Below are 16577 nucleotides of genomic sequence, written 5' to 3'. Positions count from 1 at the left end.
TTAGCCAGCGCTCTGGTGCAAGGGTTTATTTTCCTGTTTCTTATTTTGTGTTTGTTACTGAAGTTTAGTAACAAAATAAACTGCTGACACTTGCCTTTAAGAGAGCAACCTCTGTGACTGCTATGTTTACCCTAAAAGACTGTGGGAAGCGGCCCTAAGACACTGAACCAGATCCCCCTGTAGGTTCAAGTGTCACAGTATTTAATGCAACTGTGACTTTCATCACTACACTTTGCACCTTGTGAAAACACAGACTGTATTGAAATTCCAAGTGTACAAATATTCTGCGGATGGATCCTAAATTGCACCAGGTGGGTTTTGTAAATGAGGCGGAGAGAGCTGATAGTATAGTGTAAATTAAGACAGTGTCACACAGTTTTGCTTTGTTTCAGGATTTCTTCATATTTATTGCAACTGTAGATTTTTTTACAATACTATTTGGGAATGTCTGGCTTGGTTTTCAGGGGTTCTGTCATTCTCAGGCTTTCAGTGATGCCGGGGAAGTGAAGAAAACTCTGCTACTGAGGTGCCCTCTGCTTCTTCCAGCGGTACGTCATGAGTATTGCCATGGCCACTGTGTCAAACACTAGTTCTGCAATCTCAACTACTGAAAGAACCGACGAACCAAACCACCAGCTCCACTGTCCTCCCATATTGGAAAGCAACAAGGTCACCTGTAAAAATCCATCATTTATTTCATCTGAATCTAAATTTATATTATCAAGCAAGACTTTTTTTTATCATGACACATGAAAAAAATATATAGACTTAATGATATAGACACCCGGGTGCTGCAGAGAGATCACACACACTCAAATATAACATTTGCAGACTCTTTATATTAATGTGAATGTTTCTGTGCAGTAGTGACTAAAATATCATTTGACAAAAATAGCAAACTTAAAAAGTGCCACCTTTAAAGACTAGTGTTACAAATACAGATCTTGGCAAAAACAAAAATCCAGGACAAAGTTCTTTTGTTAAAGGAGAAGGAAAGGTATAATCACTGGGAGTTGCCAAATGTTAGGCAGCCCGTGTTAAATTAATAAATATAAAAAAGGACACTAGTTAAGCTGGAGGAGCCACTTTTAATCATTGATGTTAATATTGAAAAATATAATGAATTAGAGAGATTTTACTGGGTACTGGGTTCACTGACCACAGAAGCCAAAAAAACTATTGCTTATTGTTTTTGTTACTTTTTATTACATATCATTCTATTCAGCCCTGCTCTTGATCATAACTCAGTGTCTCAAACCACTCCCTGCTTACTAAGGTAAATTGGACCCTAGCAACCAAATAACTGCTAAAATTCCAAACTGGAGAGCTGGAGAACAAAAACTAAAATTATTAAAAACTTGCAAATTGTCAGAATACCTCATCATCATCATACTAAACGTTAACTCAAAGGTGAACCACAATTTTAAAGGAAAAGGAAAGTACTTTTGGCATTTTATTGCCAATAGTGCAAACCAGAGTGTTTTATTTATTCTGCAGAATGCTTTACCATAACAGCCATATAAGCTCCCTCTGTTTGTTTAACATAGCAGCTGCCATTTTAGCTTGGCCTGACTTCGCTTCTCTACCAGCACACTGGTCATGGAACGGCTTTAAGCACAGATTAAACAGCAGAAAGGGCAGGGGGAGGAGAAGGAATGGGGGAGACAGCAAACTGAGCAGACTCATGCCATGCACTGAAGGATTTTTCTGATAGCAGGAATTCTGACACAGATCATGTATACAAAAAAAAAGGGATGAAATGCAGTGTTTCTTTTCACTGAGGACTCACAGAAGCAGTTCTGTAAGTGCATATGGCTGTACTGACCTTTCTGATAAAGCTTACTTAATTTTTACCTTTCTTTCTTCTTTAACCATAGGATGTATTATGACAATTGTATGGCTATAAATGACACATATCTCCTAGACTACTATGGAAATATCTGTGCAATGCCTACAGTTTCATACTGATTTAACACATTCACCTAGGGGTGCCACTATTCTTCTTTAAAATACCAGCCTTCAGGTTTGGGGGACAGGCAGTGACATCACTTGGGAGAAGGCAATGATGTCACAGGGTGTGGAAATGGGTGGGCTAAGCAGGGGAATGGCCTTATGGAGTAGGTAGGGTTGCCAGCCTTACAGATTTACCAGCACCAGCTAGGCCGGTCAAATACTGGCTGGATGGCTGGGTCCCTTCTTCTAGAGCTACCGACAGGACCAATTTTCATGTGGACAAGGTAATAGCAGTTGCACTTACAGCATTGGAATCATGTGGATGACCCTAGGATTTATTTATTCAGCATTTTTTCCCATAATTCCTGTCACTAGAGGGAGCTTTGCTAATGCAACTGCAGCAGAAGCGTCACATTGCGCTCAATTTTATAGAATCAGGTGCTATTGCAATAAAAAGTTAGGATTGCATAATTTCTAGCAATCTGCAACAAAAATGATGTTCCAGCCAACAGTCTGAATAAGCAAATCTGCTTCTATCCATATGTGTCTCATGCTGCTGGAACACAAGTGCGCAGCTGCACAAGCAGAATATGGACAGTGGTGCATAAAGACTGTAGAATAAAGAGATGGATTTACTTACTGGCATGGCGGGGGTTTCCTCAACAGACTGGTAACTCAGCTCTTCATAATATACATTAATCTTCGATATATCACTCCTAAAATTGAATAAGGTGACTTTACATTCCAGTTCCAATAACAAGAACTGATTTGCAAAACAAACTAACTGGCTAACCAATATTAATATAATTTGCCACCATCTTAAGTACACAGTAAGAAAAAGGGATCTGCAGCAAGGTATTTTTCTTTATATTAAAACTGATATATTGTACCGTTTGCTTGTCCTGTTGTATCCTTTGTGCCTGGTTAATAAAGGGATGATCCATGTCTGCAAGATAAGACAGATAATGATTCTGATTTCATTTCTGTTGATTTATATATTGTATACATGCATATGCCAATATAATAATAACATGGACATGGAAAGACATGCTTATTAAATGCGGCTTAAGTGGCACAACATCACATGTACATGTATGTACCCATAGGGTTAATAACCCCTGTGGCTTTATATCCCTACAATTCATTATTCTCTAGTTACTAAGCAGAAGCCCATGTATCTAGTTTTGCTTGTTAGCAGATTTCTATTATTGGCCCTTAGGTTTATGACCATTTCCTTCCACACTTTAATACAGTGTTTGGTTAGGGGTGGTCTTTCCTTATCGGCCTTCAGTTGCTGATCTAGCAGGATGTGCTCCAGAGAGCTTGAGATCTACACGGCCCAGTGTTCTGCCCTCGAGGGACAACCCTTCTAGTGAAGTAGGGGAACAGGACTCTGTTAATGAGGCTTTAGTCAGTTAAGTAGAAAAGTAGGTCAGAATTAACAAGAAAGAGCAGCCTGTGCTTTAACCAGGATTGATAGCAGAGAGTAGCTCTCCCCTAGGCTCTGTTTGCCTAGGTGAAGGGACCGTAGTACTGAAAAGGGAATCAGACATAGTTTATCTCCCTGATCCTTGTCTACTGTATTAGATCCTGACCACATGAGGCATCAAAATACTGGGGATGAACATCCCCAAGCTGTCTCCACATGGTATCACACTGACATTTAATCATAAACTGCTACACTTCCTCATTGCGGTGAGTATCTTTCACCTGTGGGTAAACCTGTTCTGTTTGTTTGCTGCAAAGTATCTTCTAGCATCCTTTATTTTAGTGAAGGCCCATCTTTGGGTGTTAGAGGGTGTTGTAACTGACGCTCTATCTCATGTAGCTGGACTAAGGCCTTTCTTGCTAAGGTAGGATTACATACAGTTTCTATCTAATGAGACCAGCTTTGCTCTTCGAATGCTGAAGCAGTGTTTTCCGTGGTCTAATAATCTCTCAAATACATTCTGTATAAAATGAAGGTGAATTTCAAAAGGGTATATAGAACTATTGTTCAAACAGAGAACATGAAAGCTAGTTGGACATCCTCATTTTCCAGGATAGTTAATTGTGCAAAGACTGGGGATGAAACTGAAATTATAGAGATGAACAGGCCATTCCAAGCATGACATACAAGGTATATTTTAGTCAGCAGAAAAGCACTAGATGCCATCACTGCCTCTTCTCATTTACTTGAATAGTGAACTCCTAATAGCCCAGTACTCACTGGAGAATGTTTGGACTGAAAAGTGCCAGTATTGCCACTGTCTGGCTGTGCCATCTGCATAAGCAGAGTGGGTAGCAGTACTATACAATGAGTTATCCTAGAGAGATAAGAATGTTTAGTTAAGGTAGAGCTAAAATAGAACTACATTAGTTTTACAAATAATATTCTGGACAAAAACAACTCTCCTGTGCTACAAAATATACTGCAATTCTGTTATATTCTGTAAAGCAACGTTTTCACTTTAAGTGAACAGTAGATTATGGTTATATTTTTATTTAATTCTACCAGTACTGCCAAGCTTATTCATTAGTAAGTCTTTTGTATCATGATAATAACTGCACATACCTTTGATGTGGGAGATGGCCATTGGGCAGTCCCTGCAGAAAGCTGATACCTTGTCTTTCTGATAGGACATAGATTATACACATATTACTGTAATGTATACTTCCTTTAGTTCTAATGTAATGCAATCATATTTACATTATTACATTATACAGTAGTTCCTATATTAGACCATTATAATTCTTATAAACAGTGTTTAGCAATATAATCAGATATAATCAGTGCTTAGTGATGTCACGACTTTCTGAAATTATATTAAGCTTATGTAATATGCCCATTACTTTGCAATATTAATTATTTAATATTTAGTTTTCAATATTATTATATTCCAGATGTCACCTCACAGTAACCTGTATTAAAGTACTTGTTCTGTGGTGGTATGGTTTAAGTGTTTCACATCTTTAAGCTAGTTACACTAAGAAGAGTACTCACTTGTTTTAGAACCTGGTTATTAGACCAGTTTGTTAAAGGGGAACTCCACCCAAACACAACTTAAGATTTGTGAAAAGTAAGCATAATTTCAAGCAACATTGCAATATACATCAATGAAAAAATATGCAGTCGGTTCCTGATTTCTAATGTAATAATATGGTTTGGAACAGTTACCCTGTTCTCTTGATGATCTGACTAAAAACAAATGTAACAGTAGTCGACTGTCCTTAACCAGCCTTCAGGCTGCATCCTCCAAATCCCACAATTCCCTGCACACGTGATATCATTAAGTAAAGTAACATTGCAGTTAGATGGATTGTGGGTTATGCATTTTCTGTATGTTGTCTGTAAGCTGTGGAGAAGTTGTTACAATTTGTAACATCATTGTTTTAGTCCCTCCTCCTCTGCCAGGATTCAATGATGCAGAAAAAGAACTGTTTCTCATCATATAAAAATTGTATCTATTCATACTTTTTAAAGGAACAGATTACAGTGATAGGTATATTAGGGGTTTCTTTGTTGTGTGGGGCTCTTTAACAAATCTTGGTTTGGATACATATCGGAACAACATTTACACACTTACGTGCATTGCATTGGGCATTGGGTAAAACAGTGATGTCTGTGATCTAGCATCTTCTCATATAGTTGGTAGAAACAATGCCCTGGAATAAAAACAGTTAACTGGCTTCATCGCAAGCAGATATGTGTAGAGGGAGCACATTAGCCAAACAGCAGCTTGTGTGATTTGGAACAGCCAATCAGATTTGGTTAATAAAATGGCAGAGAGAGAGTACCTGTGCTTGTGGTGGGTTATCTGCAAAAAATGATATATATATACAGGCATGGAACCTGTTATTTGGAATGCTCAGGACCTGAGGTTTTTACGTATAAGGGGTCTTTCTGTAATTTGGATCTCCATAACCAAAAAATCATTTCTTAAACATTAATTAAACCCAATAGGATTGTTTTACCTCCAATAAGGATTAATTATATCTATTATATATAAGTACAAGGTAATCATTTTTTTGTAATTATTTCATTAAATTGGAGTCTGTGGGATTGTTTGTCCATATATCACAATATACTTCAAGCTGGCCAACAACGTCAAAGTCATCCGCAGCCTGGCCAGTCCAACACTTACTTATGTGATTCATTAAGAATTCTACTGCTTCAATATACATTTAACAAAGGGACTGGGTTTTATCTGCAACTTACTTGCTTTCAATAATAAAACCCCAAAATGCTTGCCCTTTTATTGCAGCCAGACCTGCATTAAGTGTGGTATGATGAGGGGTTACGAAACTAATATACCTAAGTAAGAAAGTCTTGGGTTGTCTCAACTGCTGTATCCAAGTTTGTGCTCGGCAGTTGTCTTGACATTCAGTACTTTGTAATGAACTGACCTGCAGTAGCATTACATGGGGTGGTTTGCTTTGTATTTAATTTTAAGCATGATGTGGGCAGAAGACATTTTGCAGTTGTACTTTAGTGTTTTTGTTTGTGATTCTATAATTAATGAATGAAATACTATCACATTTTATTGAAACCAGGCAGGGGTTTCAAAGTCAAATTTAAAATAAATTGGGGGCCCTACAGCAAAATACTAACTTTACATTGGCCCTAGAACAAAAAGTTGTGCCTTACTGCATATGCAGCACTGCATAAAGAAGGAATAGGTGGTGAGTGGCAGATGGGTGTGGGACACAGTGCTCTGGGAAGCCCTGTACTTGCTCATGATAGTGTTGTCCTTGGCACCTTCTGCAGGATTTTTAATCAGCCATAGGGTATATAAGCAGCACCAGAAGGGCCAGGCCCAAGAGCATACTGCAGTATGTGATTTTTGCATCCTCCTGCTATTGCCCCTAACCCTTTGTAGGACCCCTTAATGCATTATCATTGTTGTTTCTTACCCCAGCCAGGGTGCTTGTTATAGTTGCAGTATTCTGTGCCTGGAGGCAGTGGATAAAAATAATATCCGCATCCACATGTTTCAGTCATCTTGTACTGAAAGCAGGAATTCAGGCATGCCTGGGAAAGACAAAAGGGTTATAGGAGCCCATGTATACTGCTTTACTGCACTGTCTATAGTATCAAGGGAAAGAAATCTATATTTTTAATGCTTTTATCAAAAGCCACGATCCCAATTGGGTGTATCAAAAAGTCCTAAAAATGTCCTCTTTAGAATAATATACATACATATTTGCCACTTATTATGGAAAAAATTACCATACTTCCTACCTGTTACCTTTCTGTGCCATCAAGAATCATTTTATTGGATGACCTTGTGCAGGTAGCAACTAGACCTACACATAGCATATTAGACATACATAAAGGTAAACGTAAGTAAACATCCAGCCTGGCTCTTATTAAGTACAATTTATATCAGTACCAGGCAACTACATTTGGGTCTTAGAAGCTAAACTGAGCTGAGGTCCTATAAACTTTTAAGGTCAGAATGGACCCAAGTCTGTAAATCTTAAGGGCCTAATGTAAGTTTTTTCTATTCTATAGTTGTTGAAAGGCTGACTTATTTTCTATTTTAATTTGTTAAAGCTAAATTCAAAGCAACTATGCAATCACCTTTCTGGCCTCCATCTATAATACCTTCAGCTAACTGCTACATAAAGTCCATGCAAATGCCATGCACATGGATAATTTGCTGTTTGCGCATTGCACACCAATATCCATCATTCCGCCAATAATAAGCTAACCAAGTCCCTGTTTCTTGAGTGGGAAAAGAAATACACAGTTTGGATAGACATGGAGCCTCCAGCAACAGAGGAAAATGTGTATATGTACAGCAAATAGACAAGCAATCCATCTCCAACTTATACATATAGGGTTGTCACTTGGCCTGCATGGCCAAAACATTAAGTATGATAAACTGATGCCAGTGTTATTAACAGGGCATCAGGTAGCAGGGTAAGGCTCCCCACACAGTATATTCTCAGAGAGGTGGCGTTGCAAGAGCTGAGATAGTCTCAGACTTGGAGCAGGGTCTGAAGAATAGTTAAACGTCCAAACTTAAGACAGCAACAGGTAGGTCACAACAGCCCAAATGGTTAAGGCAGGCACTACTAATCAATATGGCCAAAGTCAAATCCAGCAAGCACAAGAAACCAAGCCAGGAAGGTCAGAAATCAGCACATGTGTTAAGAGTGCAATACTAATATACGACCCAGAAAATCACTACCTTCCGTTTATCATTATTGAGAGTGCTTCTGTCTTCTACTGATGGAAACTCACCTGGAGTGTGTATGATGTGCTATACAACAGTTTCAATCCCAAGTTATTTCCATCAGAAGCACATGGACCATACTTTCCACCTAAATGTCTTACCTCATCCTAAAATGAAATAGTTTCATAATTAGCGGGGAATATACAAAACACACCACTGATTTCAGTCAGGGAAAGGGCATAGTGTAGGCTTACTGCATCTACTATACTTGCTGAAAATACACAAATAAAACATAGAATAATAGGGGGTAATATGCTAAAGAAGACTTGTTGTTTTCAACCCCTTCATTAACCAGCACCGGAGGTGAAAAAACTACCTGTTTTACGCCTATTGAAGTCTCAGTTCCTGGCCTGATATCAAAGCCCTGGTGTTCCACTCGAGGGGGCTGGTTGGGGTTGTGGATCATGATTCTTGCACCTGCTGCTTGTGACAGGAGAGGCATGTTGTGCTTCTGATCCACCTTCATCTTCAGAGACAGCCCTGCGTACAAAATTGTTACAAGCAGTTTCTCCCTGTATTACTGTGCCTGACTACAAAAGCAAATGAACTTAAATCAGCTCTCCTCTAGCAAATACCCCAATTCCCACATTACCTTGCATGCTACTTTGAAAAAGCAAGTGGGTTCTGGTGGTGCAGAATAAATCATGGCTTGGAACAGAAGTTATGGGTGATGTGGTTGCTTACTCATTGGCTAGCGATAAATGGTAATTTTCTTATGTACAACTTTAACCAGATCAGGGCTGTCCAATTGAAGGCCCATGGACCATGTGACTAGTGATGAACGGATCTGTCCTGTTTCGCTTTACCGAAAATTTGGCAAAACTGCTTAAAAATTTACGAAATGCAGTTACCACATGTCTGTTTTGACGCACATGACTTGACGTGACCGGAACTTTTTTGATGTAACTTATTTGACGTGACCACAACGTATTTACCATGACTTATTTGCAGCAAAGGGCACTTTTTCCTCACTTTTTGTTGCAGAAAATTTTTGCTTCACTTTTGCAAAGAAATTTGCCAATGGCAAAATGCAGAATTTCACAGCAAATCCATGCCTAGTGAAAAAGTACGCTCATCACTAGATGTGACCCAATGTAATTTTGGACTCCATCTTCCACATGGAACCAACAGATTTTGTTGTATGATATCACTATTGTAATATACTCCAGCATATCAACATGTGGCAAATCAGCCAAACAACCCAAACCATATGAGAATTGTTGGACCCCACTGATCCAGATCATTCCTTAATAAGGATGCACTGATTAAAGAAAAGATTTACCATACTTCTTGCCAGCCCTGGGAGAATACAGAGCATTTTCCTTTCCTTGAGGAGTAACTGTGAAGCAGCTTCCATAGATTGGGTGATGGAAAAACTTATATTCTCTACAAGAAATACATTTCTACGTTAGCATCTAATTATTTTTAAAAAAAAAGTTTTAGCATTAGCATTGAGATGGTTATGGAAGCTACTGAAAAAATGATGCATTGCACAAATCCTTAAAGGAACGGAAATAACTTTTGGCCTATAGTGTCCTTGGACAAGTCACATAAATCTGACTCACATTGAATTAAAAAACAGACTTACCAAATCAATTGGTTATTGATAATAAATTACCAATATAATAAAATTCAATATAATTACACTTTGTGGAGGGCAGAACATTTACTATTAAGTAAGGCACTTGTACTTTAATTCCCCCACCTTCCAGCTTAGAACTGTGATCCCTGTCAGTGTCTCTGGTCTTCGTGACAACCCATTGCTTGTTAAATACCCAGGTCATATAGAGTAGATGAAGTATTTAATTCATAGAGAAGTATGTAAAGGAGAACTAAAGTTTAACTAAAGACGTAGGCTAGATATGTTGTACATTATGTTTTGTGCTTCTGTACCAGCCCAAGGCAACCACAGCCCTTTAGCAGGGAAGATCTGAGCCTCCAAAGATGCCCCAGTAGCTCCCCATCTTCTTTTCTGCTGATTCCCTGCACATACTGTGCTGCTGTCACTTACTGAGCTGAGGGACTGATATAAATGCCACAATTTAAGGCTTATTAGTAATTTATTCAGATTCATATTACATGGCAGCTTTGAAACCAGTGTAATTATCATCAGAAATGAATAATCAGCCCTGTATCAGCTTATACGATAGTTAAACCTCAGACAGCTGCCCAGAGCACACTGAGCATGTGAGTGTCACTAACAGAATCCAAAATGGGTAGCTCCTGTTACAACTATAAGGACCTGGAACATTGTTACCACTGTATTTTAGATGCTGAAACTTTAGGCAGGTGCATTAAGTTAAGTATCTAAAATATGGCATTTCTAGCCATATTCATTTCTTGGGTTTAGTTCTCCTTTAAGCGTGGTCTCTATTACTGGAAATTGCTTCTCTAATGCTATATTAGATACTGTACATTGCAAACAAGTCGGTGAAGAGAATCCTGAAGTGATGAGCGAATCTGTCCCATTTCGCTTCACCGAAAAATTTGCGAAACGGCAGCAAACGTCTTTGTTGCGCAATTTTCATTTGTGGACAATGTCCTTTTTTATGCGACCACGCCCATTTTGACGTGACTGCAAATTTTTTACACGGCTAATTTTTTGCCACTTAATTTACTCGAAAGTTTCACAAAACAATTCACCAATGCCAAAATGCAGAAATTTGCTGCAAATCTGTGCCTGCCAATCACTAGTAGCCTGCCCATAAGAAAATATGTACAGGGCTCAAAATAAGGATGATATTGACTGTACACAGTCACAATATCTGTTTGCCCAGTGTGCCTTTGTCTGAACTATGAGAAATCTTTGATGAGGGGTTAAATAACCAAGGAGAGGTGCGCTGCTGTTCATGTACTGTAGATTAAGATAAGCATTTTTGAATGATTTTGGTTCTATCCCCAACTTGAATATGAAGTTAAGTACATATGTCAGAATGAGAGTAACCTTACAGTCCGTGCCATCCATCAGTAATTCTAGGCATTTTTTTCCTTTTTTAAATAGCAATATTCAGTTTACAGAATGATGTTCATACCGTAATGTACAAGGCTTCTGAATGAAATCGCAGGAGAAGATGAAATTCTTGCCCAACTCATCTCCTGATATGTTTAGCACTGGGGGGATTTTGGACATTATGTTTATGTAGTGGAATTGATACCATTCATGGAGAGCATCCACGCCAGACCAATAAGATTTGTAGTAGCAATCTCCTCCAGAAGAATTACACTGAGAAACAATAAATAAATAACTACAGGTTACACTTGTATAGAAAACGTTTTACTGCTTTTCTACTGTCAGTTGTAGAAAAACATCTTGGTTTAATTCTTCAATTGCAGGCAATGAGAATTCATGCATATATAGCACACGTGCAGAACTGCTATTTGAGATGGTAAAAATTGGAAAGACAATGTAGCCAAGAACTATCTTGTCATTACGAGAGGAAAGTCGCTGGGACACAGGCCCAGGTTGCCACAGATTAATCACAGGTCTGATTCACTAATCATTTTCCCTGTTACTGCTGATATGTTGTTTTCAATAAGAAGTGGTTGAAAGGAGGATAACTAATTTTCCTTCTGAACCAGTAGAGCAGTGTTACATTGCCACCCTCTCTGTGAAGTAGAAATAAAGAGCACCAGCAGCACAAGGCAAAGTTCTACTATCACCCAAAGCCCTCTGTGTTGCCAGTCATTCGCAAGCCCCGGTCACTGTCGATGACTCGCAACTAGACCCTTGCAGATAACCCCCCCCCCCAGAGCCCCTTGCTGGATCATGTCCCTTGTGCCAGTGACTAAGTTACTGACTTCCACCAATTTGCGCCTCCCATCCCATTGTACCCTAGGCAGCTGCCTACTCTGCCTAGCCCTTGTCCTGGCCCTAGGCACCAGTGTGTCTTAACTATGCCCTGATGGTTTATTAACACAAAGAGATGCCCTTTGTGCACTTAAATGTTCAAGGCAAGCAATCCAACAATACTATATCAGGCAGCATAAAGTACTCAGACAGTCACACACATTGATAACACAGTGTTTTAGGATCCCCTCTAGTGGATGCCTCTCAGGGTAGTCTCTTTTCAGCTGTGGTTTCTATACTAAGGCAGGTGTCACAGGAGGATACTAACTTCACTACTTCTCATTGGTGGAGCACAGGACTTCCCTTGCTCACTAGCTCTGACTAGCTTATACTCCTGGGTTGTACTATGATTGGATGCTAGTCTAACCTCCTTCATGACATCCCTGTACCCCGGCCTCATTAAGGAATGGCTTGGTCTTAGTCCTAACTCTACCTCAAGCCCTCTGGCAGATCCACCTCCTGCTGTGAAGAAGTCTAGAAAGAGATTGACCCCATGTTCTCTCCTTTTTTATACACTAGGGAACAGGAAATGGTAAACCAATCCTGAGCCAATGGGGAATACTTCCCTCCCAAAGGGCACAGCTTGGCAACCTGGGACTTCCTCAGTGGTGGTGAAGATAACCCTATAGAAGTTTGCTGTAAAATAGATAAATAGCTCTTCCAAATCTTCCTCACCTTTAGTTTATATATATCCAATATAACTTATATACATGTAACACCTGGAGAGAAGTCCGTTAAGGACACTCTGACCTTTTTTCTCTAAGCTGCTGACCCCTTATTGGCACCTTATTAGCTGCTGGCCCCTTATTTCTAATAAATAATAACATTATATCAAGATATGTCTATCTATAAAATCATATATTGGATATTTACCAGTTTAAATCCTACTTGAAATGTCTTTTCTCCTGGTAAAGCTGGGCCCGAGCCATTCTCTTGTAACTTCTGTAAGACAATGGATTGGTCTAAGATAAAACTTCCGTTGAACTGGTTTGTCACATTGTGCAGGAAGTCCTGTAGATGAATAACTTGCTGCTTTGCTTTGAGACCATCATAGTTATAAAGAGAATAAAGTGTTTCCTGAGCCAACTTGTCCAGCTGATTAAGATATGTATTAACTTGATCAAATCTAGGGGAACAAAATAATCTGTGAGTGATCTGATAAACTACATTTGATCAGGGACTCATACTGTTGGGTATGTAATAATCAGTTGCTTTCAATGAAAGGGAAACTAACCCACATTTATCTTATTACACAACTAAATGATAACAATTGATTTATATTCTTTATGTATTCTAATACCACCCAATATCCTTTTCCATAGCCTTATGCCTCTACGCTGACGCTCCCCAAGCATCTGGACATTATTTTAAGCATAATCCACATTTATCAAGATTTTTATTTTTATCCCAACACTCAAGTCGGGGTTGCTCTACCCCTTCGTCATGCATCATTCATTTTGCGCTTGTGACACAATCACTTTCGAATTTCTGTTGTCTATCTTTAGTTTCCTTGTTCCAATTTCATTCACTAATTGAGTTGCATTTTTGTACTTAATGTTTCTCTTATTCAAACCCTCATTCTACTTCTGCTAATTCCAATTGGTTTATATATGTGGGGGTCCAATAACAGAGTAAGTAGAAAGGGCTAAATGCACTTTTACTACTGTGCCTTGTTATCTCCCAGAAGTCCAACAACATCATGCCTTCAATTCTGCACCCAGCAATATATAAACAAACCCTTTAACTTTTTTTGCCTTATATACATGTATGAGATCCGTTATCTCCCATAGATTTTCTTTTTCTCTGTAATAATAAAACAGTACCTTGTACTAAAATACCATTAAAACTTAGTGAAGGCAAAACAATCCTATTGGGTTTATTCCATATTTAAATAATTTTAGATTTAAACTATTGAGATCCATATTACAGAAAGATCTCTTATCCCCAGGTCTCAAGCATTCAGGATAACAGGTCCTATACCTGTACCATTTTATGCCCATTGTGCCAATTATTGTGCCCATAATACAATAAAAGAATTGCTGAGGGATACTTCTGCGATAAGGTTTAAATGAAGGAGTGCAAACAAAGCCCCAGTGTCAAATGGGGAATCATAACAAACTTTCAAAAATATATAACACTCCAAAAATATATTAAACTGAAGCAAGTTTTTATTAATCCGTCACGTAAAACATACCAGCCCCCCCATTCTAGACCAAGAAATGTGGGACTGGAACATTTTAGATTATGGATTAATAAAGACTTGTTTTATTTTAATATATTTTTGAAGTTTTATATATTTTTTAAATATTCTGCCCAGTCAGTTGTATACCCATGTGCTTAATGTATGGCAATATACAGTATGGATCCTTTGCATTCCAGCACATACAACTTAAACTTACCCCTTAATAAATGGGTTGAGGGATCCTCACAGTGATAGTATTGCTCTCTTGTAAAGAATCATAGCATGTCAGGACTAAGACGCTTACTAAGGTGCCATAGACAGAAATAATGACTTGTGCCAGAAAAAAAGCAATGGCAGGTTTAAAGTGCAAGCACTTTTGTCATTGCAAATTTTCTGGCCTATCACCTATTATCGCATTCATGCTACATAAGTTGTCTCACAAGTTTTACTAAATATTATCGCCAGAATTGTCTCAAAATATAGAGAGTGCCGTTATGTGAAACAAAGCCAGAAACTGTATAGGGGGAGCGATATCAAGTCAGTTTTTAAACATGAGCAGTGAAAATTAATGATTGCACTGGGGAATAATGATACTTATAAATGAATTATTACTGAATGTGAAAAGAATTGATTCCTGAAATTACTTTATTAATCATAAGTATATTTAATAATACTGTACATTTATCAATTGTGATTACTATTCATTAATGTGGCTGTTGGCAGTGGCGAAAAAAAAAATCTGCAAAATTTATAGCAGATTATTCAGTTAACATAAATGGGAGCCCAAAAACTCGCCAGAAATAACGCAGAAACTAACTGGTACGCTTGCATAAATATCACCATTTATAACAGGACAAATCTGTCTCATCGCACTTTAGTAAACATGGGAGCGGCATTAATTTTGTTGCAAGAATATCCGCAGTGTTAATAGACGATAGTCAATTTTCTACTTAACGAGAAAGTTAGGAAAATGAAGATTGCCCTCATGTAAAGACAAAAATTGTTAGGACAATTTTAGCTGCAAGAATCTTTGTAGATGAATGGTTGTAGATGAATGGCTTTGTATCAAGCAGTAAATTATTTATGATTTACATAATCCATAATACTAAATCCCATTTAGTAAGTCTGTGGATATGCAGAAAGCTTTTACCCAGCATTTACAGGTCAATGGAAAGTTTTTAAAATTACCCTTTGTGTCTTCCTTGCTCTTAATGTTCTTTCAGATAAATGTATTCCCATATGGAACTGTCAGTGTTTCTCTGGATATGGACCAATTACCTGAATGGGTTCAGATTGCAGATGGTCACGGCTGGAAACTTGTTGCCCTTTGACTGCACGGTTACAGTTGTGCTGATGGGGTAGGACCAGTACTGAGTGACCATTATTCCAAATTGCCAGTACATCATAGCAAATGAAAGAAAGAATATCACAAGCCAGAAAGCTGTCTTCATTTTGTTCTTTCTGGAGCAGTTGAGACGGATTGTGCCATGGATTGTGGTGTTGTCACAGAAGTACTGAAACATTTCTTCAAAAGAGCCATAGTATTCAATCCACCCTTCTGTTTTCACTTTGTCTGTGGACTCCATAACCCGATCTTGCAAAACAAATTTATTATTCATTTTTATGTAGCAATATTCATAGTGGTCTCACTAACAGTAGCATGTGCAAAATCACTTCATATACAGGTATAGGATCCATTATCCAGAAACTTGTTTTCCATAAAGCTCTGAATTACGGAAAGGCCGTCTTTCATGTACTCCATTTTAATAAAATAATTCCAATTTTTGAAAATGATTTCCTTTTTCTCTGAAATAATAAAACAATCGTTGTACTTAATCTTAGCTATGATATAATAAATCCTTATTTGAGGCAAAACAATCCTACTGGGTTTATTTAATGTTTTAATTAATTTTAGTGGACTTAAGGTAAGTCTAATAGTAAGTCTACTAAAATTCATTAAAGCATTAAATAAACCCAGTAGGATTGTTTTGCCTCAAATAAGGATTTATTATATCATAGCAGAAGTACTGTTTTATTATTATTTTTTATTATTATTATTATTATTATTATTATATATATGATGCAGTTTTACATTTAAGTTTTTTGTTGCTTATTAAATATTGAACATTCAAGTTTTGGAAACCATCATTTGAATTTAGAAGTTTTTGTGCAAAAATAATTGAATCACTGCTGTACTATGGGGTCTAGTAAGTAACTGGCAAGCAAAGTAGCTTGCCAGGATAACCTTTATTCCTTTTTAAAATCATTTGTGTCCAATCAATTCTGTTACAGTGATAAGTGTGCTACACCTACTAAGTCTATATACCTTGCCTCAGCAGAACAGCAAATATATTACAATTTTTTATTATTATGA

At 37.9% G+C, this 16577-nt stretch overlaps 1 protein-coding gene across 1 annotated transcript; it reads right to left on the bottom strand.

The window, feature by feature from the left end:
• Nucleotides 1-518: 518 nt before the first annotated feature.
• Nucleotides 519-15793, bottom strand: LOC100497753 (amiloride-sensitive sodium channel subunit alpha). The gene is made up of 12 exons (XM_002938613.5): nucleotides 15482-15793; nucleotides 12895-13147; nucleotides 11207-11397; nucleotides 9457-9560; nucleotides 8491-8654; nucleotides 8183-8281; nucleotides 6847-6964; nucleotides 5520-5598; nucleotides 4508-4565; nucleotides 2844-2899; nucleotides 2594-2669; nucleotides 519-674 (listed from the first exon to the last, which is right to left on the bottom strand). Exons 1-12 carry the CDS (start codon nucleotides 15787-15789, stop codon nucleotides 519-521), a joined length of 1662 nt encoding a protein of 553 aa, XP_002938659.3. The 5' UTR covers nucleotides 15790-15793.
• Nucleotides 15794-16577: the final 784 nt, after the last annotated feature.

This window comes from Xenopus tropicalis, chromosome 7, assembly GCF_000004195.4.
Source record: "Xenopus tropicalis strain Nigerian chromosome 7, UCB_Xtro_10.0, whole genome shotgun sequence".
NCBI lineage: Eukaryota > Metazoa > Chordata > Amphibia > Anura > Pipidae > Xenopus > Xenopus tropicalis.
This window is presented reverse-complemented; position numbering and strand designations above follow the sequence as displayed.